The sequence below is a fragment of the Elephas maximus genome, chromosome 13 (genome assembly GCF_024166365.1).
Source record: "Elephas maximus indicus isolate mEleMax1 chromosome 13, mEleMax1 primary haplotype, whole genome shotgun sequence".
Taxonomy (NCBI): Eukaryota; Metazoa; Chordata; class Mammalia; order Proboscidea; family Elephantidae; genus Elephas; species Elephas maximus.
The window spans coordinates 75284988-75312785 of record NC_064831.1 but is presented as its reverse complement, the minus strand read 5'-3'; the positions used below and the strand labels follow the sequence as shown (position 1 = coordinate 75312785).

Here is a 27798-nt window from a genome sequence, read left to right as displayed (position 1 = left end):
CATCTGTGGTGGCCCATTCTGTGGTTATCTTGTGAAGGACAATTTTAGAAGAATGTGCAGCTTATTCTCCTCGGTGTAGGAGGGTAAGCCAGAGCAGGTGTCTCTCAGAAAGGTTGGGCTCTGAGGCTGCCTGCCTCAAAGTTATCCCTTGGGAAGGGCCTGGAGCAGGAAGCCCTCTAGGTCAGGCCCGGTTGCAGCTAGCTGGAGTAAGGGATTCCGCAGTCCCTCGGGCCTCCGCGGCACCAGGGGGCGCTGTGGACGCTCCTGCTGGGCTCACCAGCTGCCTCGGCCACAGCCACCCGCACGACCCGTTCGATGGACTCCGAAGTGGCACAGCTAATGGAGGCTGCCGACTTCGCGGCTCGCAAGCACCGACAGCAGCGGCGGAAGGACCCCGAAGAGACGCCGTACATCAATCACCCCATCGGTAGGCACGCAGGCTGGGGAGCAACCGCCTCGGCGCCTGGGGATCAGGGACAGGGAAGGGGACACGAGGACGTGCCCCTCATAGAGCACCTGCTCTGTACCGAACTTGGTGTCAGGCACTGTTCGTGCGATATGGCGTTTAAGCTTCACACCAATCCAGTGCGGCAGGCGTGATTCTTCCCTTTTTCATTTGTCACCCACCTAGTAAGGAGCCGCACCTGGTTGATTGCAAAACCCGCAACACGCCTCCTTGCGGCTGCCTCCGATCTGACTTCTTGCTTTTCCCCGTCAGGTGTGGCTCGGATCCTGACCCATGAGGCGGGAATCACTGATATTGTGGTGTTACAGGTAACTCCCCCTACTCTGCTAGGAGACTGGGTTGGGGTTCAGGGGCCCCATTCAGCTCTGGGCGCCCCTTGGCTGGTGTCACAGGATTGAGTGGGAGCCCTGTCTTCAGGCAGCCCTGCTCCATGACACGGTGGAGGACACAGACACTACCCTGGATGAAGTGGAGCTGCACTTTGGGGCACAAGTGCGGCGCCTGGTGGAGGAGGTGACAGATGACAAGACTCTGCCCAAGCTGGAGAGAAAGCGGCTGCAGGTGGAGCAGGCTCCCCACAGCAGCCCCGGGGCTAAACTGGTGAAGCTGGCAGACAAGCTGTACAATCTGAGGGACCTGAATCGCTGCACCCCAAAGGGTATGGTCCCTCACCTGCTGTCAGGGAAAGGGGAGGGATGACCACCTTCTGGAAGCACAGCCTGGTCAGATCCCCTCCAAAAAGCCTGGATTTAACTTGTTAATCCCCCGAAGTAATCCTATAGACCATTCTTTGATCTTTTTTCATAAGGTTATAAATACAATAGGTGGGCCGAAGGAAAGTTTTCAGAATAAATTATCCCACCAGGAACTCACGGCCCTGCATCAAGCCCTCAAGAAGGTGCGCAAAAGCCATGGTTATGTCTTTGACATTACACGAGCAGGTTTCTGTCTACTCTTACACAGGATGGTCAGAACATCGAGTTCAAGAATACTTCCAGTGGGCAGTGCAGGTGGTGAGGGGGCTTCAGGGAACAAACCGGCAACTAGAAGAAGCTCTAAAGCAGCTGTTTGAGGACCGGGGGCTGACACTCTGAGCGGTGCTTGGAGCCTTCGGGTAGCACAGACTCCAGCCTTGCCCAGGCCAGGGAGGATTCATACCCCAGTGTTTTACTTCCACCTGAGCACCTGATTAGTTTAGTCCAGGTATCAGACAGACTAAAAACACTTGCTTTTTCTCACTCTGAAGGTCTCCCCCCAGAGCCAGGATTATGGGAATTGAATGCACCCCATCCATTTCTCACTCCCTTTCACCAGGCCCTGGCTCTGTCTGCTATTATGTATGGTGGGATCTCTGGCCCCCTGGGGACTTGGGCTTATAAGTCGTAATAGAAAATAAAGCATTTTAGGTAAAGGTTCGAATTGCTGCTGCTCCTTCTCGGGCCTCCTGAGTGGGAGAGCAGTAGGTAGAATGCTGGCCAAGACTGCGGGCTTCAGCAAGGGAGGGTCCAGTTGTGTGCCCTCTGTACAGGTCCTTCAGGCTGAGGGCCTCGGCCCCTTCGAACCTGGGTTCCTTATCAGTGAGATGGGTTGTGTAATTATCTGGGTTAGATTATGTGGCGTCTGACATATAGAAACCCTAGTGGTATAGTGGTTAAGAGCTACGGCTGCTAACCAACAGGTCAGCAGTTTGAATCCACCAGGTGCTCCTTGGTAAATCCTATGGGGAAGTTCTGCCCTGTCCTACAGGGTCGCTTTGAGTCAGAATTGACTCGATGGCAATGGGTTTAGTTTTTTTTTTTTTTTGGTTTTGACATATAGATGCTCAAGAAATGGAAGGGATCACAAATGTATTGAAAAAAGAGTGCCTCTCGCTAACTGGCAAACCTTGCTGGCACTGGAGGGACTCAGTAGCAATATGAAAGGACCAGGAGGGGGCTGCGGGTACCATACCCTAGACCAGAACGGAAACTTCAGGCAGTTCGCAGCCCACTCAAGACCTTAGTACCCCGTTGCAGTCGACTCGATTCCAAAGCGTTATTAGACTGTGGGAATCCTTCGGTTGCTAAGCGACAGGAGCTTCCGGGCGTCCCTGGAAGTGTCCCTGGGACAGCGGCTGGAGGCGGAAGCAGTAGAGTTCCCCTGGCGCCGGGCTGGAGTAATCTCCGGGCGATGGTTTTTGATCGCTGTTGAGCTGTGGAGGCTTCTTGAAGCGCCATGAAAAGAGAACATCTGGGGGACGAGGAATTTGTTAGGTCAAAGGCCACTTTTTCTGGGGCTGCAATGAGTTTTTGCCCAAAAGAGGTCCCACTACAGGGTCTTTGTGAAGGTGAAAAGCAACACAAAAGTTGACTATAAAAAACGAGTTTCAACATGGTCCCAGATAAACGAATAAATGAAGCTTTGTGTAATTCTCTTCAGCCAGACCAGGATGTGGTACATTTTGGAGAAAAAAAAAAATTCTTTAGTTTTGCAGATGTCGGATTACAGCAATCTTTACTTTCATCCTTACACTTTTTATTTACCTAAGTTTTTGAATAGTTTTTAAGTTTAAAGTTTCAGAACATTAACATTGACTCCCCCGCCCCGTCTGCCTTTAGAATGTAAAGATAAAAAGATTTTCATAAGGTGCTGGATGTTTTTACAAAACCTTTTCACCTGTTATCTCTTCTCTTGAATAACCTGGTGAGATAGGCAGGGTAGAATTATTCTCATTTTACAGAGAAGAAATACAAAGGTCAGAAAAGTGAGAAGACTTGCACATGGCCGAATAGATCAAGAGTGGCAGAACCAGGACCAGAATCCACGCCTCTTGACTCCCTCTCTACACACTGTTGGTCCTTTTTGATCAGAGAAGAGTGACCAGACTTGAAGTCAGCTCCAAGCACTGGACATTGTAAATAAAGATCAGGTCTGATTTGGCTTGTGCATCTGGGTTATGAGTCTGAGACTTCGTTAGTTAATCTGCTCTTGACCTGAGCCAGGATATTATTTTTTAATTCAGTAATTTTCTGAACAATCATAAACTTACAGAAAAGTTAGAGGTAACAGTACAAATGACTTTTTCCCATGAAGCATTTGAGATTAAGTTACTGATCTGATGCTTTATCACTTCTAAATAGTGTGTTTTTCCTACAAAGACACTCTCCTATACAGTAAAACCTGCAAAAGCTGGTACCTGCTTAAGGCAGAAACCTGTCAGAGAAGGAAAATGCAAGCGTTTTCCTGTAACAGAATGATAGAAAAGTGGTTAAGACTGCACCTTGTCAAAGGCAGGAAACTTCTGAGACCCAGAAAAACAAGGCAGTCCTGTCAAGTTCCAGCTCTCCCAGGTTTCACTGTATAACCAAACTACAGCCACCACCATCAGATTAACTATACGTTACTAAATCTGTGATAATAGGGCACTTCACAACCTACACATATCCTGGTTCCAACTTGCCGAACAATCTGTCTTGGAAGAAGTACAACGAGAACGCTCCTTAGAAGCAAGGATGGGAAGACTGCATCTTACATACTTTGGACGTGTTGTCAAGGAGGATCAGTCCCTAGAGAAGGACATCACGCATGGCAATGTACAGGGTCAGCAGAAAAAAAGAAGACCCTCAATGAGGTGGATTAACACTGTGGCTGCAACAGTGCACTCAAGCATAACAATGATTTTAAGGGTGGCACAGGACTGGGCAGTGTTTCTTTCTGTTGTGCGTAGGGTCACTATGAGTCGAAACCGACTCCACGGCACCTAACAACAACTGGCCATACAACTTCTCCTTCTCCATAGAAACTTGATAGTTAAGTGGATGAAAGGCTGCAGGGAGAGACAGAATTCTATTTCCAGTGGTTGAATCTGCATCTGCATTATGTCCTGGCTCTGATTATAGCCCTAGAACTGAGGTTTTGACGGTAAGGGTTGCTACTTGTCTTAGATAGTAGGTCCACTTCCAAACTGTGTGTGCAAAACAATCACCTGGGGAGCTTGTTAAAAATGCACATTCCTTGGCTCCTACTCCCAGGAATTGGTTCAATGGATTGTGCCTCGGAATCTTTTTTTTTTTTTTCACCCTAAGTAGTAAAACAAGGTTTTGTTTCTTGCTCATGTTACACGCCAGCCTCAGGGCAGCTGTGGTCCATATATCTCCAGCATCCAGGCTGAAGGAGCAGTCCTCTTCGGGATAGGACAGAGATCTGTAGTTTCAACAAGCAATTCTCGCCATCTTGAACACATTGAGCAATGCTGCCTTAAGTAGTTCTCAAAGGCTCATATGCAGGATGAAACAGCACTGTGCTTTCTGGCAGATGAATGATTTCACTGTACATCTAAGACCTCCAAAGATAATATCCTTTGTTCTGCTAATTTCCTAGGGGCTCAGAGATTCTCCCCTATCGTTTAATTCCAAGTTATACCGGCAGATAACACCTGCTATGATAAAGGTGGACATCACCCTTGGTAAAGTAGAGGGTCAGCGAAAAAGAAGACCCTCAAAGAGACGGACTGACACGATGGCTACGACAACAGACTCACGCATAACAACAGTCATGAGGATGACACAGGATGGGGCTGTTCTGTTGTGCACAGGGTCACTACGCGTTGGCACCGAACAAAAACAACATGATGTAATTGTAGCCCTGGTAGTGTAGCGGTTTAGAGCTCAGCTGCTGACCAAAAAGATTGGCAGTTTGAATCCACCAGGCGCTCCTTGGAAACCCTATAGGGCAGTTGTACTGGGTTGCCATGAGTCAGAATCGACTCTACAGCAATGGGTTGGTTTTTTGTTTTATGTGATGTAATTGATTAGCATCCTTTACTAATATGATTAGAGCTCACATTTGTTGAGATCTTATATGTACCAAAAAGGAGCCCTGGTGGCACAGTGGTTAAAGTGCTTGGCTGCTAAATGAAAGGTCAGTGGTTTGAATGAATTCCTACTCTGTGGGAAAAAGGTGTGGCAATCTGTTTCCGTAAAGATTTACAGCCTTGGAAACCCTATGGGGCAGTTCTACTCTGTCCTATACGGTCACTACGAGTTGGAATTGACTTCGCAGCAATGGGTTTTGTTTGGTATATGTACCAGGCACTATGCTAAGCACTTCATATTAGACACAGTTGAGAACGCAGACTTTACAGGTTTAGTATCATGCCTAAGGTCATACAACAAGTGGAGAAACTAGAATCTGAGCCCCGCAACAGGCCTGGATGGCCTGGAAGAACTCAGCTGTGTCACCCTTGAATCTTTAGGCAGCTAGCTGGCTCCAGGGACTTCCTCTAAAGGCCCCAAAGCAAGCTTTTCCCCTGAAGCGATTGTAACCACTGATTTATATGCTGCAGATGTTTTCTCCAAATCTGTTGTGTCTTAACCTTGATGTTTTCCATCATACAGGAACTTTCAATATTTTTTTGATGGTAAAATCTGTTTTATCTTTTCCCCTATGTCTTTTAGGCTTCTTGTTACTTTTTAGAAAAGACTTCCCCACACCAAAGGTATAAAGATAGCCTATGTTTTCTTCAGTAATTTTGTAGTTTTATTTTTTTCCACCTAGAATTTTTGTCTAAGCTATGAGGTAGAGCTCTATTACTTTAATAGACAGCCAGTTGTCTCAGAGTACTATTTATTAAATAATCCATTTTTGCCCCATTGGAACTACCACTTTTATCATAAACTAAATTCTTGTACACCTGGGTCTGTTTCTGGATCCTGTTTTGTTCCATCAGGTGGTCTATCTGAGCCCACTCCAGTACCATACTGATTTAACCCATGGTTTTTCTTTTTTAGCTGCATAGTCCTTCTGGAAAACTGGCAAAGAAGTATCTTATCCCACCTCCCCAACTCACCAGCATCTTTCAGAACTGTCTTAGTATTCTCACACACTTCCTCTTCCAAATGAACTTCAGAACCTTTCAAATTCCAAAAAGTATCCATTCTCACTGGAATTACACTGAATTTATGGGTTGATTTGGGGAGAAACAAAATCTTTACAAGAGCATGATATGCATTTCATTTGGGTCGACTTACACAATGCTTATATTAGTCTTCAGCTGATTTGCTTAGATTTTATAGGTAGGCACTTCTATCATCTGCAAATAATGACAATGGTAACCCCTCATCACCCTCAGGGCGAGCAGTGCCCTGGTTGGTTTCTGACTTCACTGGGCATGTCTGTGGTGTCTGCCTCTAGGATGCCATTCGCTGTTGGTTTCTGACAGAGACCTTTATTTAGATTAGGATGTTTCTTTTTAGTCTTAACTTACTAAGAGTTTTAACAAGGGATGGTTTTTAATTTTTACCAAGTATCTTTTCAGCATCTATAGAGACTATCAAAAATTTTTCTCTATTAATTGAAGCTGAAATAAAGGCTGGCAAGCAGCCATACTGCCTCCTAACTGACTCTACAGAGCCCTAGGCCCTGTGCCAGGAACTGAATGCTTCTGGGAAGGATGGCTGGAGGTGAAGCTTCGAGGCCTGACTATAGGGACTCTGCTGAAAGCCTTCTCCAGGTGCCCATGCACATGGGGTCTTAGAGGCTTCACTTTCTTTCCAGGGAAGGAAGTTTACTAGCGAAACCCCGTATGACAGGAAAGGGCTCTTGGAGACAGTGATGTACAGAGCACGGGAACCAAGGCAAGAGTCAGGTAGGGCAGAGGACACCCCACACCTGCTGTCACCATACAAATCACACAGACCAAGTGCCCAGTATGAGATGGGATTTTGGTACCTGAAGTGTCCTCTGGCCACAACATAGTGTCCAGTCCTTACAGAGTCCTTCCTGCTGCACTGCACCCCCAGGCATGGCGTGCAGGCTGGGGAGCACTGAGTGGAGCCTCACGGAAAGCAGCTGGGCCTTCTCTTAGGAGAAATGGGATTCCTTCTCCTCCACCCCAACTGCTAACTCTGGGTCCCTACCCCCAACTTCCAGAGTCACACTGCTGCTGCCTGTCACACCAGGACAAGTAGTCTACACACCCACAGCACTCCCCTTAGAGCCAGCTCTCACCTACAGTGACCCTGGTGCTGGGCTGTTACACACTTAGCCTCCCCTGACCTCTCCTGTCCCTGCTTCCTCTACATCCCATTTTGGGAAGAGGATGGTGGCTTGAGGCTTGTGCCCAGCTGGCCAGCCACTCACACCCCAAAGCTGAGTATGGCACCACCCACTCTGACCAATGGCCGCCTTTCCTTGTTCTCACCAGCATCTGCCCTATCTACACAGCACTGGGCTTGCAGGTTGCCCCCAAACACAGAAGCAACAATAAACAAAATGAGGGCAGGGCCCAGTCTGTCACAGTTCTGAGAAGCAGATCAGGACAGGGTATTCAATGTGGCTTGTCCAACCTGATCTCATGTTAAGGCAGTCCCTGTGGGTGAACTTTTCTTCAGGCCACAAGAAGCCCTAGCCTAAACGGAGACGAAAGGTGGCAATTTCCATGGGCTCCAAGTAGATGTCGGTGCTGTTGGAGGGCGGGGCTAGAGGATACAGTAAGGTCAAGGAGGTTGGCTGCAGGAAACCCACATCCAGGCCATGGAAAAGGCTCCCAAGGGCCACCTGTGGAGAGGAGAGAAAGTGCAGCTGAGCTGGGTGCTGATACACTAGGTAACCAGCTCTTCATCTATCCCGGGTGTCACCTCTTTAAGAATCTGGCAGAAGCACTGGCCCTCCTCATGAGCAACATGCCTACATACACACAAGAGTTTGCCTACTATCTCAGGGGTTTAATATACCTGAAAGTCTGTCTGTGGATCCCAAGGTAGGAACCTTTGTTACACTGAACTATGAGCTCACTGAAGACAGGGACCATGTCTTGGTTCACTCCTGAATCACGGGAACCCAGCACATGTACACATTTATCACAAAACCTCTAAGAGCTTAGCAATCAACAGCATGATGGTATTTGGTGTTTTATTTCTGATATTTTCCACTTTGCTTAATAAAGGTCCCTACTCATGAAACACAAGTTCTCAGGCCATGTGCCTTATCTGGAACTTGCCCTTGCCAAGCTTGGGTAGCTTTGAAAACATATCAGCAGCTTCCTTTTTCTCCCCAGGAAGCCCTACAAGGACAGTTTCCTCTCCACCCGGTGGCCCCACCTCAGTGCAGCCTCACCAAGCTCCTGCTCTGCCATTCACAGGAGCTCCATTTCCCTGCCCTCCTTTCATTCACACCTGTGCCCTGCTCACCTTGCCTTGGCTTGTGGTGCAGTTGAAGCCCAAGTTCTTGGCCTCAAGACCGCAGTCAAAACCCTTGCGGTGTAAGAGAAGTGCAGTCTCTGCTGAAGGCAAGGCATCGTCCTGGGGGACGGGACAAAAGGCAGTGATGGGACTTCAGGGAGTCGCAGCATCTCTGCCCCGAAGGCAGGACAGAGACAGGAACTGGTTCGGGTGAGGCGAGGCAAGGCAAGAATATGGCCATGGCCACAGAGGTACAGGGCTGAGTGGGACACTCACCTCAGCCTGAAGTGTCCTCAGGTTGAGCAGGTGGAAGTCACAGGGCAGTGGGGAAGCCAGAGGACGAAATGAGCGCAAACCAGGGCCTGGGATCTGCCTCTTGGCTACAGGCAGGGCGAGTGCTGGGGTGTTCAAGTACATGGAGGTCAGGTGGCTGAGAAGGGATGGGTAGCTGGTAGAACGGCCATCTTGGACCTGAAATATTGGTCCCCAAAAGTGGATGAGGGAGGGAAGCCAAGTTGGGGGGTGGGGGGAGATAAAAGCACATACAGGTCAGGGCCTTTGGGAGGAGCTTTCCTGATGTGTCTGTCGAAGGGGCCCTAGTACCTGGCTCCAGGCACTGTTGCGCCAACTGTTCAACCGTGGCCACTTTCCAGCCTACACAACTCAGCAAGGACTATTTCTCTAGGCCATTTATTCTCCACCTTTTTTTTTTTTTTTTGGCTTCCATATCACTAACATGAATAACACACTCCCATGAGTCACTCCCATCACAAAGCGAGATTCTCAGTGCAGGAAGGAGGATGGAAAAAAGGAAGATGCATGTTTCACTGTGAAGTACGGGCCTCTGGTTGAGGACATGTGCTCTGCAACACTCTGGCCTCAGGCATGACACCATATCCACAGCCCACTGGCCCTATGGCTCTGCCCACTAGGGACTACTCCCTTGATGGCTCACCTGGGCTTCACACTCAGCAGGCCTGAGCCAAACTTTCCTCCTGAGCGGCTGCTTTTCCTCCTCCTGGATTTCTATCCCAGCACCACCCTCCTGACTGCCCTGGATCCCAATTCCTCTCCCTTCCTCTCCATGCCAGGTAGTGCTAAACCTCTTCTACTCCACCCTTGCAGTGTCCCACACACCCACCCTGATGCCTCCGTCCCATGGCCTGAGTTCAAGCCACCTCCAGGTCCCGTCTAAATGCCCTGTAAACTGTTACCCCTGCCTCCGGTGTCCTTTCTGCACACCCACCCAATTCCCTGCCCTTAAGCGAAGAGCTCCCTGCCTCCAGGCTAAGTCTAGACTCCTTAGCTGGTACTTGGGCCCTCCACAGTCTGCCCTCGGCTCCTCCCCCCACCACGCTTCAGCCCAGCACCGACAAAAGGATTTCTGAAATGATGGAAATATTCCATAGCTGCACGATACGATCGTCATTAGCCACTTGTGGTCATCAAGCACTTGAAATGTGGCTAATACAAATGAAGAGATAAAGTTCTCATTTTATTTAGTTTTAATTCATTTCAATAGCAGTATATGTGGCTAGTGGCTACCATATTAGACAGCACAGTTCTAGTCTAACTGAATGACCTCATTGTTACTCCCTGTCAGATTGTCCCTCCTGCCACCCGCCTGGGCCTTGGTTCATGTATTTCAATCATTAGCCCCATTCATCAAAGCTCAGCTTGAGTGACACCTCCTCTAAGATGCTGTTCTAGGTCCCCTCAGCCTACAATCTTCTCCTCAGTACCACTGGGACATACTCATTTTCTACCTTGTATTTTCACACACCTATCTTATCCCCGACCCCACTCACGAGTAAACTCCTAGGGAGTGGAGTCTGTATCTTATCCATTTCTGTGTCCCTCTCAGTTCTTCAAACACAGCAGGTGCTCAGTGTTCATTTGATGAGAGAGTGACAAAGCCACAAAAAATACCAAAAACCAAACCCGTTGCTGAGTTGATTTGATTCCGACTCATAGCGACCCTACAGATGGAGTAGAACTGCCCCACTGGGTTTCCAAGGCTGCAATCTATATGGCAGCAGACTGCCACATCTTTCTCCTGCAGAGCAGCTGGTGGGTTTGAACGCCAGCCTTCTGGTTAGCAGCCAAGTACCTGACCATTGCACCACTAGATACTGGAAATGGCACACGGCAGGCTCTAACTCCCACCAGCTCCCACAGCGGTTACAGCTTGCTAAGACTAGCTGTGTGCTCCCACCACTGCCCCTTACCTCTCGGTCACTGCTGCTGCCGGGGCAGGGATCAAGCCCCTAAACATGACTGCCAGTTTGGAGAAAAAAACCAGGCTGGTGGGGGCAAAGGAAGCCATGAGATGAGCAGGGTATAGCAGGGAGAGTTAGAAGATGCCGGGATGAGAGGGACGAGGAGGGGAGCACACAGGAAGGGGAAATGAACAGGAGGGACACAGGCGACAGGGTGACGGTGACGCTGGGAGGGAGGTGCCAGGCTGCATGAAGTGGATTAGCAGAACGTCAGACTGCCTCTCACCACAGCCCTGCCAACTTCTCACCCTGAGCCCTCATTCAGCTCTACTCTCTCTACCCTTGGTCCAAGTCTACCTATGTTCCTTAAGCCCTAGGCTGGAACCCCCAGAACCACCCACAGGGACTGGCTTGAACTGACTTCCTAGGAGTTAGGCCCCGATTTTACCTCACTGCCCACAGTTCGCCGTTCTAACAGGAGGCGGAAATGGTTGCAGGTTCTCTTGTTGTCCTTGAGCCCTTGGCCTAGGCCCCGGTTGTCATCCTGCATTAACCGCCGGTCCAAGATCACCTCCAGCTGGCCTGGGGAAGGTAACTGTGAGCCCCTGGCCCACCCCCCATTCCCAGGCAGATACTGACCCTTGGAAGAAGAGCCCAACCACAGGCCCTGAGGGACAAGTCCCTGAGGTGAAAAAGAAGCTGAGTCCCTCAGGAGAGAAAGAAGTCACAAAGCTTGCGAGGGAGCTTAGGGAAGAGCTGCTCCCACGCCCTAATTTTACAGATGAAACAAGAGCCCCAGAAGGGGGCAGGCTAACCCTGGCGGTTACTGCCCTGCTCTGTGACTCTGGAGTGCAGCCAGGCAGAGGCAACCAAACAGGGAGCCACACCGAGACCAGCTACACAAATCAGAACAAACACACAAACAAGACTTGAATCAACAGCCACCCGTGGTGTGGCCGAAAACCCCCAATCTGGGCAGGCTTTTCCAGGTTGGGGCTGATTTTGCTGTGAATAAAACCCAGGTTCTCCTATTCTTGCTCCACATGGGCCAGTCAGAGAGCCCCAGCAGGCCAGACCAGAGCCAACGGCCTTAGTTGTGGGGAGGCATAGCCAGGTGGCTGAGCTCAAATTAGGTGTCATCTGAGGTTACAGGGCTGGGTAGGGGGGAGTACATGGGAGGGAAAGAGATGGCAGGCGATCACCTGGGAAAGGGCTCACTGCAATATGCTGGAATAAGGGTTTTCCCCAGAACCTGTTTTTCTTAAGGATCCCTTGAGGGGGCCCACACCAGCTTCTCCTGCACAGGTGGCCCTCTTTTCTCTTTCATCTCCCCAGCCCTTATTCTGACTTTTGTAGTTCCTGAGCTATCACATGGGGTTGCCTGGAGCCAGAAGTGACTGGACAACAACTAACAACCAACAACATCACTGAGACAGATCTGAAAACTCTAAAATGGGTCCTTTGTATATAAAACAACCAGAGGGGACAAAGAGAACGAATCAGCTGGGGATACTGGCCTATAGTTAGGAGTCAATGAAGTGGATGGACCCACAGGAAACTTTTGCAACTGGCTGCTCCTAGGGAAAGGTATGGGGAAGCCATAATCCCCCTTCAGGAGTCAGGTCCTCACAGCTCTCACCCACCAGCCTACAGGCAGAGCCCGGCCCTGGCACTCTTGGCTCAGCCCTTCACAAAGGCTCAGTCCCACAGACAGGGAGACCCCAGGGCCTCCGGGGTCACCAAGCCCAAGATGTTCATTTTATGCTGAGGATATGGGAGGCACTGGGGCATGCCCAGAGTTACCCAGTGGGCAGTGCCCCTCATAACTTTGTTCTGATTTCTTAAGAAAGTCACTCTTTTTTAATGACTGTTAATAGGAAAAGAAAGTGTATTTTTCTCCTTTCCTAAACATTTCATTATAACACTGAATTCACTTTTCAGATGATCCCTACTTACACCTCTGACTAAGAGAAGAAGGTTGCACACCTCAGCTGAGAATCACTATTCGATATGTGATGCTTCTTAGGGACCCCAGCTGTCTCCACTAGGGGTGCAGGTGACAGCAGTTGTCTGCCTTTCTCCTACACCCCCGTGTGACCAACAGAAGCTGTTAATAGCTCGCCCCTGCCCAAGCATGGAGGCGATGCAGACTGCAAGGAGGAGAGGGAGGCCTGCATGGCAGAAGGTCTGGGGGGTGGGTGGGGTTTTCTTTTCTTTTCCCTACTCACCATCACCAAGGCTGGAGACACCCAGGGCTTGTGCAGTGTGCAGAGTGAGGCGGTTCCTTGTGTCCTGGATGTAGGCCATGACGGGCATGGGGTAGAAGTTGGCCTGGAGAGGCAGCTTCTTCAGATACCGCCGTGGCTGTACCTGTGGGGACAAGACTAGCAGAGCAGGGCAGCTGGGCACCCTTTGCTCCCTGGGGCCCCATCTAAAGTTGCCCTTGATCACTCTCTCTTCCGATTCCTCCCTCTGTCTCAGGACAGACCACCCCCTAAGCCTACGATGGAGGCAAAAATCAGTCCACATTCAGCTCCGTGGGGTCTCCAGGGCCCTTGGCCCAAGCAATCACCTGAAAGCCATTGAGGTCGGTGAAGAAGGTGCCCTGGCTGTCAATGTCCGTGCGCAGGCGCAGAGCCAGCTCCTTGTTGACGTAGTCCCGGATATCCACCAGGGATGACACATCTAGAGACAGCCCCTCCACCCCTGGGCACAGGGACAAGGGGAGAGCAGAAGAAAGGTAGGACCAGCCACAGCCCAAGGGACTCAGCCGTCAAAAATCAAGACTGAGCCAGGAGAAGTCTGGCCCCACTCCCCTGGCAAGTCCCAGGGCATTTTTGGTGACCTTTTCTCCAAGAGATTTAAACATCCTCATCTGGAAAGTTATATTTGTTGGGAACAAGAAATTTACCTACCAGTCTGAATGAAGAAGGGGCAGAAGGAAGAGCATGGGGCAGAAGGAAGAACACAGCAAGCCATGGAGCCCACACCTCTCCCCAGAGGCCCTCCCTCACCCGCACAGCTCACCTGGCAGATTGTAAAGCCGGACCACCTGGTGAATGTGCTCATAGTAGGCAACCACCTCTGAGAAGAAAGGGCCTTCAGTGACACGCAGCACAGGGGGGTCCTTGGGGACATAGGGCTGGGGAAAGAGGCAGTGGCTGAGACCACAGCACAGAGAGAAAAGCTGGGAAGTGTCAGCCTAGGCTTGGGCAAGGGAAGTACTTGTTCCCAGCAGGCTCTGGCTTGGCACCCCTGGGCTGAGCTGGACGCAAGCCCCCAGTGAGAATTTCCCAGTGTTATGGACTGAACTGTGTCCCCCCAAAATACGTGTTGTAAATTCTAACCCCTATACCTGTGGATGTAATTCCATTTGGGAATACGGTTTTCTTTGTTCTGTTAATAAGGCCCTATCAGTGCAGGGTGTTATCTTAAACCTAACCACTTCTGAGATATTAAAAAAAGCAGATTGGGCACAGAAGCAAGGAAGCACAAACGGGGAAAAGATCTCCAAGGAACTTGGAGAAGTACACTAGAGAAACTGAGACAAGGACTTTCTGCCAGAGCAGACAGCAAGAAAGCCTTCCCCTAGAGCTGGTGCCCTGAATTCAGACTTCTAGCCTGAAGAGGAGAAAATAAATTTGTTTGTTAAAGCCACCCATTTGTGGTATTTCAGTTACAACAGCACTAAGAAACTAAGACAGAATTGGACCTAAGTCCCCATTGACAGTCCCCCAGCCACTCTACCTCCCAGAGGCAGCAAAGGCAGGGACCACCCTGGAGGAAGGCAGGGACCACCCTGGAGGAAGGCAGGGCCTTGGGTACCCTCCTCTTGGTAGGCCCATGCCCTTCCTCACTGCCTCAGTTCATCTGTCTCCGCATGCCTTCCCTGCAAGGGAGCCCGCCCAGGCCCCACTGGTTTTGCGAGGTGTCTTCAGGGTACCTTGGCCTCGCCATCAGGCAGGAAAAGGTAGGCTCCGCTCTTGTCTTTGGACGTGCGGGTGCCATAGGTGAAGAACTCCATGTCCACCCGCTGCTCCTGCTCTTCATCCACCCTTCGGATGCTCTGCCAAAAAACACAGCCCTGACCCCTGGCCCCATGCCAGCACATCAGGCCTGCCCCCAGGAAGGCACGAATGAAGTTCCCCAAGGGGCTGAGCCCAGCTTCCCCGTGCTGGCTGCTGAGATGCCCATGCCTGTGTCCACCTTCCGTCAGGTGGCACCACAGCCACGGGCCCTGCAGACAGCTTGGCACTGCTCCAGGCCCCACTCCGCCAGTGCCCCCAACACACGCCCCTCCTCCAGCCCGGGCCCTTCCCCACCACCCCTGGCCCTTTACCTTGAGCAGCCCGGTAAGGCCTGAGAACCAGACCTGCATGTAGCGGTTGCTGAGGGCAAAGTCCGTGGTGCCAGAGTCAATGACGCGCACAGGGAATGCTTCGTGTTTGCTGATGGACAGCTGTCGGCCGTGTAGGTAGATGCGCACAGAGGAGGGCAGGCTCCGGTGCCCATCCAGGCCCTGTTGCAGCTGCAGCACGGTGAGGCCCAGGGCCGGCAGGCGCACGAGCACAGACACCTGCTGGCACAGGAGGGAGAGGAAGCACGGGCCACGCAGCGGCAACAGTTCTAGACACAGCCCTGGGATTGCAGTCTAGGCAGGCTGGCTTACTGAAAGGCCCAGCACCTACCCTTCCTGGGCCTCTGTCCCCACCCCGACAGTAGAAATGACATCGTTTGCCCCTTCCTCATCAGACTCTTACGAGTCTCAAATGATATTTGAAAAACTATGAAGTAGTAACCGCATGTTAGAGCTTCCAGTAAGTATCTGTTAAGTAAATGAACGCCAAGGACATCACAAATGTCATTTTTGCTATTATGGTTACCACAGAAACTGTCATCTTCTTTCCAAAGACAGACTCCATTTCTAAGGGTGACTGTCCTCTGGGCAACCCTCTCCCCAAGATTCCCACCCCCAAGCTGGGGAGTAAGCAGTGCCGCAGCAGGAGGGCGGGCAGCTGGTGTCGGTGGGCAGAGGGAGGCCCCGCCTCACCTGGTAGACGTCGGGCACCATTTCCGTGGCAGAGCTCCAGTGCGCACTGATCTGCACGGCCAGGGGCTGGCCCTCCTCTGAGAGCACACGCACCCAGGGTGAGCTGACCAGCAGGGACACCACGCTGAGCCGCTCCTGTTCTAGGGCGTTGAATAGCACCACATACCTGCCAACATAAGGTAGGCTGGCCCACTGGGCATGGGCTAGGGGGAGGTGCTAAAAGCCTGGGGTGGGTCTGTCTCTCAGCACAAGGCCTGGTATGGCCCACCTGGGTGAGGAATCCAGCTGGAGGACGGTGCGCTCTGGCAGGGCATCGTGATTGAGGCGGGTATCATCCTGGGTGTGAAGGGAAGATCCATGCTGGGGTTCGGCCTGACCCCGAGTCCTGCCTCCTCCCTGTGTGCCCGCTCCCTCAGCCTGTCCTGGCTGCGGATCACCAGCTGCACTGGACTCAGAACTCTCCCCCAGGGCAGGGAAGAAACAGGGGAGTGCCACCCTCACATGACAACTCTCAGGACCACCACCTACCCCGCACACACACCTCTGGGGCAGGGCTCACCATCTGGAGGAAGGGCGCCTCAGGGTCAAAGTGATAGGTCTCCTTGTCTCCCAGCACCAGATAATGAGCTGCATTGATGATGACCTGCTTCAGACTGACCAGGGATCGCAGAAGCCTGTGGGTGGCGGAGGGCAGTGAAGAAGATGAGTGACGCAGGGTCTCCAAAACACTGCTCCAGTGAGGCTGTCCACCCTGCCAGCAGGACAAGCCCTCAGCCTGCCAGCTGGCCCGCCTACTGACGACCACATCCATCCTTTCCTGGGAAGGTGCGCAGGGGTTGTGGGGCTGATAGGGAAGAGAAAGGGTCCCACCTGACCCCGTAGTCCACCACGACTGCTTCCTTGGCGGTGCCAGTGATGGCATCGTGGTGCTGGAAGAGGCCCAGCGTGCGCCGAGCTTCCGTTAGAAGGATGAAGTTGGACAGCGGGTACTGGCTAACCCTTCCGGAGTGGCGGGCATGGGCCACAGCCAGACTGTACAGAATCTCTGCCCCCCTGCCCAGAGAGAGGAGTTACCCACCGGCTGGCACAGGTCCCCAGGGCCCCACCCTTGCTCTCCAAGCAATAGCTTGATCCCCTTCTTCCCCACCACTTTTCTACCTGCCTTATTCTCTACGGAAACCCTGGTGGTGTAGTGGTTAAGTGCTATGGCTGCTAACCAAGAGGCTGGCAGTTCGAATCTGCCAGGCGCTCCTTGGAAACCCTGTGCGGCAGTTCTACTCTGTCCTATAGGGTCGCTATGAGTTGAAATCGACTCGACAGCAGTGGGTTTGGGTTTTGTTCTCTATACCCTTCTAGTCCCTGCTGGATCCAGCCCCTCCCCAAACCCCAAATGCTCCTCCCACTAGCTCCAGCCTGGGAAAGAGGGGTCTCACCGCAGGTGGGCTTCCAGGACTCGATCCAAGCTCTTGTAGAAAGGCCGAGAAGTGTAGTAACCTGTCCAGTAATGATCCTCCCGGTCCGCGTAGGAGAAGAAATCCCCGCTCAGCACAGGAAACCCGGGAGGCCGAGCCCCTGGCTCCACCCCTGTCCTCTTGTACAGAGCGTCGAAATAGTCAGAGAGGGTGCCAAACTGGGCCTGTAGGGACCCCAAAAACCCACTCCTCTCAGTTCCGGAGCCTCCTGGGAGTTGTGGCCACAGTGCTGCAGCATGGGGTGAGGGCGGGGGCTGTGACTAAGCAGAGGAGTCACTACATGTCACTCCCTCTGGGCTTCACAGAGAAGCTGGGAGCCAGGGAGAGAATTCTGACAGACAAGGAAAACCCTGCTACAGATGGAATGAGCGCCTGCTTTGGAGCCAGTGATGGGGAGCACAGATCCTCACAGGAAGGAGGGGCTGCGGCACTGCTGAGGCCCCTCCCTGGCTGAGCACCTGCACATGGAAGTCGGCTTTGCTGTTGAGGAAGTCAAAGAGCCGCTGGTAGTTGAAGAACTGGGCATCCCACTCCTGGGGCTTGTCATATCGGAAGTCATCACCGAGTGGCACCAGGACGACATTGCTTCGGAACAGCCGGGACTTCTTCCGGTACTGGTCCAGAAGCAGGGCTGCCCTGTGGGCAGGAAAGGACAGGGCCCACCATGAGGCCTCAGCATCAGAGTGTCCCCCTGCAGGGCCATCCCTGAGCTGGTCCCCTGAAACATCCCCATCAAGAAGCACTTCCGCCTGCATGTGAATACTCCTGAGAGGCCAGCGCCAAAGGGACCCAGCGTTCTCCAGACGGTTCTGACAATCCAAGAGGTCTCCCTTTGTGAGGCTGGAATTTATGGCTTTAATTCCCTGACCCTAGTTCTGCCCTCTGACACTACACAGAACAAATCAATCCTCTTCCCATGATCATCCTTCAGATCAAAGACGTGCTCACATTCCTTGCTTTCTCTTCAGGCTCTACAATCCCAGCTCCCCCATCTACATGGTCCCCACACAGCATTGTCTGGAATCTGCTCACCTCCAGCTCCCTGACAGCACCAGTGTGCCAGCATCCCTCAGAGTGAAGGGCCCAGCGCTAAGTACAGGAGCCTGGGGTGGCAATCAGCAAAGGAAGGACAAACCACCCCCTCAGTCTGGCCCGGAACTTCCCTCAGAGCAGTGTGTTCCCACGGGCGTGTTTGGCAGCCACCACACCACCCCTCACTGTACTTAATGTCATTTATGGTGTTCTCTGTATATGTGGCTGAAAGAGGCCTTTTCTCCTCATCCTGAACTTTCACACTCTGCTTTCTGAAGCTAAGCCCCATTCGTATCACATAAATCTTATCTGGTTGGATGTGACCCACATCCTAGCCTGTTGAGATCTTTTGGGGTCTGGACTCTGACGCTCCAGCCTCATCGTGCCCACCAGTGCATGATGCAGCACAGGCAGGGAGTGAAGCGCCTGGACTCTGAGGCCAGACCACGCCAATGCCGGCTCTGCAATTACTGGCTGAGCAACTTCGAGCAAGTTATTTAACCTCTCTGTGCCTCACTTTCTGTAAAATGAGGATAACATCAGTAGCCAGATACCCTCATAACATCACCGAACCAAACCCACAGCTGTTCAATCAACTCCGACTCATAGAAACCATATAGCTTGTAAGACAGAGAAGAAGTGCCCCACAGGTAGTGTCTCGTGGATTCAAACTGCTGACCTTTTGGTTAGCAGCCAAGCTCTTAACCACTGTGCCACCAGGGCTCTCTCATAATGTTAAGAGGAGTAAAATAGATTGAATGAGCTGATATTTGTAAAGCACTTAGAATACTGCCTGGCACACAGTAAACCAAACTGAAACCAAACCCAGTGCTGTCGAGTTGATTCCAACTCATAGTGACCCTATAGAACAGAGCAGGACTGCCCCATAGGGTTTCCAAGGAGTGGCTGGTGGATTCGGACTGCTGACCTCTTGGTTAGCAGCCAAGCTCTTAATCACTGTACCACCAGGGCCCCAACTACATATTAAAAAAAAAAAAAAAAACACAATTGCTGTTGAGACGATCCCGACTCGCAGTAACTCCATGTGTGTCAGAGTAGAACTGTGCTCCGTAGGGTTTTCAATGGCTGATTTGGAAATGGATTGCCAGGTCTTTCTTCCAAGGCACCTCTAGGGAGACTCGAGCCTCCAAATTTTCAGTTAGCAGCTGAGCACATTAACCACCCAGAGATTCCTACCCATTGCTGTAGTCGATTCTGACTCATAGTGACCCCATAGAACTGAGAACTGCCCCACAGAGTTTCTAAGACTGTAAATCTTTATGGAAGCAGACTGCCACATCTTTCTCCCATGGAGTGGCTGGTAAGTTCGAACACCCTCTCTCTCAGTTAACAGCCAAGCTCTTAACCACTGTGCCAACAGGGCTACTTTCAAAGACTCTTAAGAACTACATAAGCATTTGTTATTTTCTGTATTTCACTCAAAATGTTGGTAAAACAAATGGGAAAATAAAGCCCTCTAACAAATCATTAGAATTCCCTTCCTCTTTTTAGACCAACCTATTAATTGGCATGTGATGGGTGTCCCAGTCCAACGAGCCACCAATCTACTGAACCGTACTGGCCTAACTTGTGCTTTCCTATTTTGTTCTCAAGGATATCAAGAGAGGATGCTTCAAATACTACCGTTCCCTAAGTGATCAGTCTAGTAATCTGTTCGAAGGAGAAAATGCAGTTCTCTCTCAGGGCTTGCTCTCTGTAAAACTAGGTTGGCAACTTTAGATCCCAGTTGCTGCTTTAAGAAAATCCAGGCTTGAATAGCTCTAGATTCTTGTCTGGAAGCAGCATTCAGGTTTCTGGATTCTGGAAACAAAAGGCCCCTTTCTTTCTCCTTTGGTCACATATTTCACCTCCTGGACATTGTGGAAATCCAAGCATTGCAACATGAAAACCAGTTCAGTTGTTATATTCTTAAGGCCAGTTGGTTCTGGCTGAACCTCTGTCTCAATCATTCTTCATCAGCATTTCTCCAGGGGGGCTGACTTTAACAAAAGCGAAATCTAGTACAAAAAACCCATTGCCATCAAGTCCATTCCAACTCACAGCGACCCTACAGGACAGAGTAAAACTGCCCCATAGTTTCCAAGGAGCACCTCATGGATTCGAACTGCCGACCTTTTGGTTAGCAGCCGTAGCACTTAATCACTACACCACCAGGGTTTCTGTGAAATCTATAACGGGTCCCTAAAGGTCCTCTCAAAGAGAACGGGCCTTTCCTTGGAAGCTGAAGCTGTTTTGTGGGATTCAGGTGAATCTGAAGATCTCTGGGAGAATGGGATTCCCAGTCAACTGACCCCTGAGGCTCCTGGCTGGATTAGGGCCAAGTCAGAATGCCCAGGCTAACTTAGGGCAGTCTGCAGGCAATGTACTTAATTTGAGACTCATTCACCTCTGAGTCAGTCAACTGACTCTAACAGTTTGCTAGGACACTTGTAAGCATACTCATCTGAGGAAAATCAAAACATTCCAGGGAAGGTGATTCCTCAGAGCCCTCCCAACTTTCCAAGGAGACGAAGTATGGGGCCACCACTATGACTGCCATGGGCCCAAACCCATCGCCCAAGCCCAACTCCCCCATTTTATGGAAGCTCAGCCATGGCCAGGCTGAGGCAGGCAGCCCCCTACTGAGAGAGCCCAGCCCAGAAGCCAGGTCTCCTGACTCCTCTGTGGGCTGTAGACAGCAACCCACATGCAGCCCAGAGCTGGAAGCAAATACCTCTCAGCCACGTTGGCCTCCGTGATAGCCCGGGGTGGCACCTTCCAAGGGCAATTGATGCGGCCTCCAGGCAAGCGTTTGAAATCAAACTGGCAGCAGATCTTGGGATCTGGGCCACAGGTGTGGGGGACGTCATAGCTGTAGAAGGGCATCATGTGGCAGAAGATGTCTGTGCTGGAGTCTGAGTCTGTAGAAGACACACCATGTCGTCAGCCACCAGCAGAAAGCCTCTGGAGCTGGGCACAGGGACACCAAAAGGTGAGGGTCTGAGCTGGTTAAAGGCAGCCCTGACAAAGGTGAGGCTCCAACTGGGCTTAAGGATACGGAAGACATGCAAGTCAGGGGTCAGGACACAGGGAGGGCCCAGAGCCCTGTGGATCCTCCAGGGAGGTGACCCACGGTAGGCTCAGGCCCCCAGGAACAGACATCAGGCCCTGTAGGTCAATGGGACCCTGCCCAAAGTGAAGGAGTGACCGCTCCTGGCTCAGGCCCCCAGGAACAGACATCAGGCCCTGTAGGTCAACGGGACCCTGCCTAACGTGAGGGAGTGACCGCTCCTGGCTCAGGCCCCCAGGGACAGACATCAGGCCCTGTAGGTCAGCGGGACCCTGCCCAACGTGAGGGAGTGACCGCTCCTGGCTCAGGCCCCCAGGGACAGACATCAGGCCCTGTAGGTCAACGGGACCCTGCCCAATGTGAGGGAGTGACCGCTCCTGGCAGCCTGTCCGGTGCTTGTGGTCCGGTCCGGAGAGCCTGCTGCTGCTGAGGTGATTACAACTCGTGTGGACCCCAGGTGTGACAGAGTAGAACTGTTCCATCCGGTTTTCACGGCTGTAATCGTTACGGCTGACCTGCTGATGTGATCAATTCTGACTCACAACAACGCTGAAGGACAGAGAAGAACTGCCCTATGGGGTTTCTGAGGCTATCATCTTTATAAAAACAGACTGCCACATCTTTCTCCAAAGTGGCTGGTGGGTTCAAACCGCCAACCCTGCAGTTAGCTTAACTGCTGCTGAGGGAGAGAGACTGGGCAGTCTACTTCCATAAAGATTACGGCCTAGGAAACCCTATGAGGCAGTTCTACCCTGTCCTATAGGGTCACTGAGTCAGAATCGACTCAACAGCAATGGGAATCTTTATGGAAACAGATCACCAGGCCTTTCTTCCACAGTGCCGCTAGGTGGGTTTGAACCACCAACCTTTAGACTAAGAGTTGAGCATAAACCATCTGTGCCACCCAGAGACCTTTGGTCTGAAGAGCAACAGGGCCATAATTCTGATACCCCTGCTCTTCCCAGGGAGAAATATGTCCTGGTGGCCCCTCCACCCCACCTGGCCTTACCCCATGTCTGCCTCCACATGAACTCCAGGCTGTGGGTGGCAGCAAAGTGCTTCTTGATGGCATAGTGTACCCTCTGAATCAGCATGCTAGTCAGGTTGGCACGACGCAGCAGGTAAGGCATGGTGGAGCTGTGTCCAAAGGGGTCCACTGCCCAGCCAGAGCGTGGGGTTGCACCTGGGCAAGGGCACGGAAGTCAAAGGCCCTGAACACGTTAGGCCTGGCCTCTCGGCCTCCCAGATGCTGGGACCTCAGTTCCTGCCTTGACAAGCAGTGGTCAAATGCCATCTCACCAGGCCCACACCAGTGGAATTCGCCTAGAAAGGAACCACCCCGACGTCCCTGTGCCTTATAGCACTCTGACGTCCTCTGGACCCCATCTACGGGCACAGGCTTCTTTCCCTAAGTCTGGACTTACCGAGGTTTTTTTCCAGCCACTGGTGGCCCTCGATGAGCTGGTCAATCAATGCAAAGTAGTGGGAGTTGGCTTCATCAGGCATGACCCAGCCTCCTGTTGCAATCTCCAGCTGCCCGTTTCCCACCAGCCTATAGTTAGGGACTCACGCTCAGCATGGGGTGGAGACTCTTTCCCAGGCCTGCTCTAGAACTACCAACCAGAAGATGGTGGGGCTGTGTGCAGCCTTGGGAAGCCAATGCACCAAACCCAGGACCAAGAGAACACACACAGGCCCCCCCTTTCCCTCCAGCCACCCTCCATGTTGCCCTAGGTCCTGTTTATCTCTGAACCTCTATCCACGCTTCCAGTGCCAAGGCCCCAAGCTCTCTCTTCACTTATGCTCATACAGACTTGGATCTCTCCTACTAAACCACCAGTTGTTGTTGAGTCAATTGACTAATGGGAACTCCATGTGTGTCAGAATAGAACTGTGCTCCGTAGGGTTTTCAATGGCTGATTTTTCAGAAGTAGATTACGAGGCCTCTCTCCCGAGGCACCTGAGCAGACTCAAACCTCCATCCTTTCAGCTGGCAGCTGAGTGTGCTGTTTGTACCACCCAGGGACTCTCTATACCAATGTTGTTGTTGTTAGGTGCCGTCAAGTCAGCCCCCAACTTATGGTAATGCCATGCACAACAGGATCAGGCTATTATGATCTATACAGTTTTCACTGGCTGATTTTCAGAAGTAAATCCCCAGGCCATCCTTCCTAGTCTTAGTCTGGAAGCTCTACTGAAACCTGTTCAGCATCACAGCAACACGCAAGCCTCCACTGACAGATGGGTGGTAGCTGCTCATGAGGTGCACTGGCTGGGAATTGAACCCAGGTCTCCTACATGGAAGGCAAAAATTCTACCACTGAACCACCACTACCCTCTCTCCTAATGCTAGCGACTCTCAAACCAGTCCTTGCCTTCTCATTCCCATCCTGTCTACCATCACCCCACCACAGTTCCCCTTGCCTCGCCCTGCCACCTTGGCACCCACAGCTTAAGGCGAGACCTACACAGCCAGATGTGGGGCCCAGATGACCTTCCTCCATTCTTTTAGCTCCTAAACAGCCCTCCTATGACTCCCCGACTGGCACTGGCCTTCGGACTGCTGCTCTCTTTTGGGCATTGATGTTGTCCCACCACTTGGCAAAGAAGGAGACCTCTGCCCAGAGGAAGCGCCGCCGAGGGTCCTCTTGCAGCTTGGCCACCATGCTGTTGAGGATGTGCTGGGTCTGCTCTGTGTAATACTTGTCAAAGGTCTTGATCCAGCCTGGAGGGCCGACACAGTCCCCTGAGGACTCCACCAGCTTCTTCAACTGTCCCTCCCACACCCTAGCTGTCAGAAAGCCTGCTATGCACCCCAGCCCCCAGGGGCCTGTGGGCCCTCACCTGGGTCATTATGAGAGTGGGGCACCACAAAGACCTGCAGGTCTTCAGCATCCCAGTCGTGGGGGCTGTAGGAGATGTCGAAGCCTTGCTTCCACACGCCACCATCCACGTTGTCAAATGGCAACTCCTCTGATACAGTCAGCACCTGCCAGGCAGGAGAGGAGCTCAGGGCCCCATCCGTGGCTACCATGGGTCCCTGCCACTGTGACTCTTACCTGGAGGTCTGGCTTCTGCCCCTGGCCCCCCAAGGCAAACTGGCAGTCCTGAGGGGAGATGGAGAAGAAGCTGGGCCGGGGCTCTGGTGGCACCACCCAGGAGCCGTTGGCCGTGTAGTAGGGCAGCAGGGCCGGCGGGCCCTCTGCGTTGGCCGTCAGCTCCAGTACGGAGTCCTTGATGTGGCTGATGATCTCATGGTTCTCTTCCAACAGCTGTTCCAGCTGCTCGATGCGGTTCTGCAGCACAGAAATTTGGCTCTGCCAAAAAACCAGAGCAATCACCCACAGCCCCTTAGGCCAGACGGGATCTCTGCTCAGGGTGCACCACCTGAGGCCCGACTACAATCCTTCCCTTCTCGAAAGAAGGCAGGACCAGGAGCCTACAAGGACTGATGGGTCTGGTCAGATAAGGAAGATGTGTAAATCAGTACTGAGGACCACCATCCACACGGGTTGGGAGTTACCATTAGCCTCTAGCTAAGGGATGGCAGAGATCTCCTCTCACGTGCCTATTCTGAACCATCGGTGTCGGCTGTCTGGAGTACTATGCTGAGAAGGATTGCACTGGGGCTCAGTGGGAAAGAATGCTGCAATCAATTAACAACGCCTGCCAAGAATTCAGGACAGAGTAGTGATACATACTGCCATTTCCCTTCTTTCTGTCATTGCTATTTTTCACTTGGGTTTCTAGAAAACCTGCCTATTGGGAAGGAATGCTCCTGTCCTGGGCTGATGTGACCCTCCTGCTCGTGGGATACCCTGAGTCCAGGTGACTTAAATTTGAAGAGGTCAGCAACCAGGCGTGACTCACCCGGGGGAAGTTGCCACCGTTCTGGTGCCGGGTGGGATCGTGCTGCACTCGATCCAGCATGAGGTAGAGTGAGAAGACCGCCACGCAGAAGATCGCAGCCCCACACACTGTCACCTGCTTTTTCAGCTTCATTCTGGCCTCCACACACACCTGGCGGAATGAACACCACCTGTGGCAGGAGCACACAAAATCTCCATCTTTCACCAAATGCCCCAATGACATCCTAAGAGCCGTTCCCCAGGAACACCTAGTTGCCTAACTCCAAAGACAGCAAGCTTCTCAGCCCCAAATCCCAACACTGGCTATGAACTTGATTTTATTCTCTTGACCAAAAATCAGCCATTGTAGCACATCTGGGGCTGGTCCTGCCTGGTCCTGGTAGCAGTTCTGCCATAGAGTGGAGATGGTGCTCTCCCTTCCTCTCTCAGGCTGATGCCATTAAAAAAAAATTCTTTAGAAAAACGGGGGAAGGATGCAGACCTCATATTCTAGGAGAGACCAGACTTAATGGTCTGAGACTGGAAGGACCCCAGAAGTCATGGCCCCCCAGACTCTCTGTTAGCCCAAACCTAAAACCATTCCCGAAGCCAACTCTTCAGACAAAGATTAGACTGGACTATAAAACATGAAATGGTATTGGTGAGGAGTGTGCTTCTTAGCTCAAGTGGACACATGAGACTATGTGGGCAGCTCCTGTCTGGAGGTGAGATGAGAAGGCAGAGGGGGACAGGAGCTGGCTGAATGGACACGGGAGATACACGGTGGAGAGGAGGAGTGTGCTGTCACATAACAATGTGTGTATAAGATTTTGTATGAGAAACTGACTTTAATTGTAAACTTTCACTTAAAGCACAATAAAAAATAAATAAAAATTTTTCGGATAACAAACTTCCCACTCTCTGACTCCAGGAGTTCACCACACCATCTCCTGATATAACCAGCTTCCCAGTTGAGCTTGTTTGTCTACAAGAATAGCAGAGGCCAGCCAAAGAAAGTGTGTCCATTCTCTTTGGCCATGTGCTTCCAGTTCTAGAGAAACAAGCTGGTATCTACTTTGTGTAGCAGAAAGGGTAAGAGACTGGCAGGTAAGCCTTCCTACCTGCCCTCTCGACAGACACTCATCAGAAACAGCTCCTCCCTCATTAAGGATACAGACTGAATAAAAACAAGAAAGATGTTTGTTTCTAACATAAGGCAAGTCCTGTCTTCTCCCAGTTAGTTCTGATTCTTGCGCTTGGTAACTTGCCGAGGCTTAGAGAGCACTTAGGGGACCCCTGGGAAGGTCCGTGGCAGCCAGCACTGAAGCTTAAGGTCCCCTGGACAATGAATGGCTGGGCACAGCTGCTTGGTTATGGGCAACTTCAGAGGACCGCATGGCCCACGGCCCCCACTTGCCTGCTCAGGGGAGGACGCTAGCTGCTGGGCCGAGCGTAGGCGACGCCGCCGCTTCGGAGTCTGCTCTGTGGGCCCTGGGGCCGAGGAGCTCTGTCGCCTCTGCCTTGTGCCCTACTTAGCGCGATCTGATTCCGCTTAGAAGCCTCCGGGCAGTATTTTTAGCCCTTGGAGGCTGGGTCCAGGCCAAAGAGGGTTGAGCACACGAGAGCGGGCACCTGCCGCCCACCCGGCTTCCTCTGGCTCCCCTGGGCCGCGGCCCTCCCCCACTCTGCCAGCCCCTCGGACCGCAACGACAGCTGCCCGGCCCGGAGGCCCGGAACCCCGGAGCCTCCGACCCCGCGGCGCCGCTCGCGCTCCTGCCGCCCCGGCCCGGCCGCGCCCGCCGGAGCCCTCCCCGCGCCAGCCTGGCGCGTTACCGTGTGCGGCCGGCCTCCGCGCCGCTCCGGGCCCCGTTGGCCGCTCCGCCGCCCTCACATACCCGGGGGCGGCCGCCTGCGCGCAGGCAGCGATGCAGGCCGAGGCGGGCGCCAGCCCACCCGTCGCCCCGGCTCCGCAGCAGCGCGCTCCGCTGCGCCCCGCCTCTTGCGGCCGCCGGGCCCAGCAGCGTGCGGGGCGGGGACAGCCGCGCGCCCAGCCCCGCCTGCCCGCCCCGGCCCCGCCACCGGCCGCTGTGCGCCTCGCTGGGGCCGCGGGCCGCCTCCCTGGCCGCTCCGACCCGCCGCCCGCGCTCCCCGCGGCGTGGACCCGGCGTCGACCCCCGCGGCCGCAGTGCGCAGCCGCAGCCCGGGCCTCGGCGCGCTGCGGAACCGTGCGGAGGGGCGCGCAACTTTATTTTTTCTGTCCGAGGTTGGGATAAACCACATCGTCAAAGAGTAGTGGAATGGTGGAAGCGGCGGAGTACGTTCTCCGCGGTCCCGCCCTGTTCTGGTCTAGGTAGCCCGAGTTTTAGGTAGTTCTCGCTTCTAAGGCAAAAGCGTGCTGCCTCCTGTTGGTACGCTGCACTCATCAGACCCCTGATATCCAGTGAATAAGATCATACCTAATTTTCTTGGTTCTTCTTTTACT

The 27798-nt window shown here is 52.5% G+C and overlaps 2 protein-coding genes across 12 annotated transcripts; one reads left to right on the top strand and one right to left on the bottom strand.

Moving 5' to 3' along the window:
* The first annotated feature begins 264 nt into the window (after positions 1 to 264).
* Positions 265 to 13463, top strand: HDDC3 (HD domain containing 3). 6 transcript variants are annotated; one of them, XM_049905634.1, is made up of 4 exons: positions 265 to 427; positions 719 to 774; positions 884 to 1124; positions 3867 to 5190. In XM_049905634.1, exons 1-4 carry the CDS (start codon positions 316 to 318, stop codon positions 3947 to 3949), a joined length of 492 nt encoding a protein of 163 aa, XP_049761591.1. In that variant the 5' UTR covers positions 265 to 315; the 3' UTR covers positions 3950 to 5190. The 6 variants fall into 6 exon arrangements, with proteins under 6 accessions (XP_049761591.1, XP_049761589.1, XP_049761590.1 ...); XM_049905632.1 differs by lacking the exon at positions 3867 to 5190 and adding an exon at positions 3186 to 3535; XM_049905633.1 differs by lacking the exon at positions 3867 to 5190 and adding an exon at positions 1430 to 3000.
* Positions 5977 to 27313, bottom strand: MAN2A2 (mannosidase alpha class 2A member 2). 6 transcript variants are annotated; one of them, XM_049905609.1, is made up of 23 exons: positions 27150 to 27313; positions 25339 to 25507; positions 24528 to 24785; positions 24313 to 24457; positions 24022 to 24193; positions 22893 to 23020; positions 22478 to 22651; positions 21133 to 21319; positions 17825 to 18002; positions 17328 to 17530; positions 16765 to 16947; positions 16454 to 16568; positions 16163 to 16230; positions 15895 to 16060; positions 15184 to 15420; positions 14788 to 14910; positions 13872 to 13986; positions 13417 to 13550; positions 13073 to 13214; positions 11293 to 11426; positions 8902 to 9096; positions 8635 to 8745; positions 5977 to 8002 (listed from the first exon to the last, which is right to left on the bottom strand). In XM_049905609.1, exons 2-23 carry the CDS (start codon positions 25468 to 25470, stop codon positions 7850 to 7852), a joined length of 3453 nt encoding a protein of 1150 aa, XP_049761566.1. In that variant the 5' UTR covers positions 25471 to 25507; positions 27150 to 27313; the 3' UTR covers positions 5977 to 7849. The 6 variants fall into 6 exon arrangements, with proteins under 6 accessions (XP_049761566.1, XP_049761567.1, XP_049761568.1 ...); XM_049905610.1 differs by having other exon boundaries at positions 25339 to 25488; XM_049905611.1 differs by having other exon boundaries at positions 25339 to 25488; positions 27212 to 27293.
* Positions 27314 to 27798: the final 485 nt, after the last annotated feature.

What these genes read in the sequence shown, in the direction of transcription:
- MAN2A2 (XM_049905607.1), bottom strand. Translation starts at nt 25,560, where the DNA reads ATGTCATTGGGGCATTTGGTGAAAGATGGAGATTTTGTGTGCTCCTGC. An exon ending in TGGTGCCCGACGTCTACCAG is followed by an intron (nt 15,421 to 15,894) that starts GTGAGGCGGGGC and finishes CTGTGCCAGCAG; the next exon opens with GTGTCTGTGCTCGTGCGCCT. An exon ending in GCCTTACCGGGCTGCTCAAG is followed by an intron (nt 14,911 to 15,183) that starts GTAAAGGGCCAG and finishes GTTTTTTGGCAG; the next exon opens with AGCATCCGAAGGGTGGATGA.
- HDDC3 (XM_049905632.1), top strand. Translation starts at nt 316, where the DNA reads ATGGACTCCGAAGTGGCACAGCTAATGGAGGCTGCCGACTTCGCGGCT. An exon ending in GTACATCAATCACCCCATCG is followed by an intron (nt 428 to 718) that starts GTAGGCACGCAG and finishes TTTCCCCGTCAG; the next exon opens with GTGTGGCTCGGATCCTGACC. An exon ending in CTGATATTGTGGTGTTACAG is followed by an intron (nt 775 to 883) that starts GTAACTCCCCCT and finishes CCCTGTCTTCAG; the next exon opens with GCAGCCCTGCTCCATGACAC.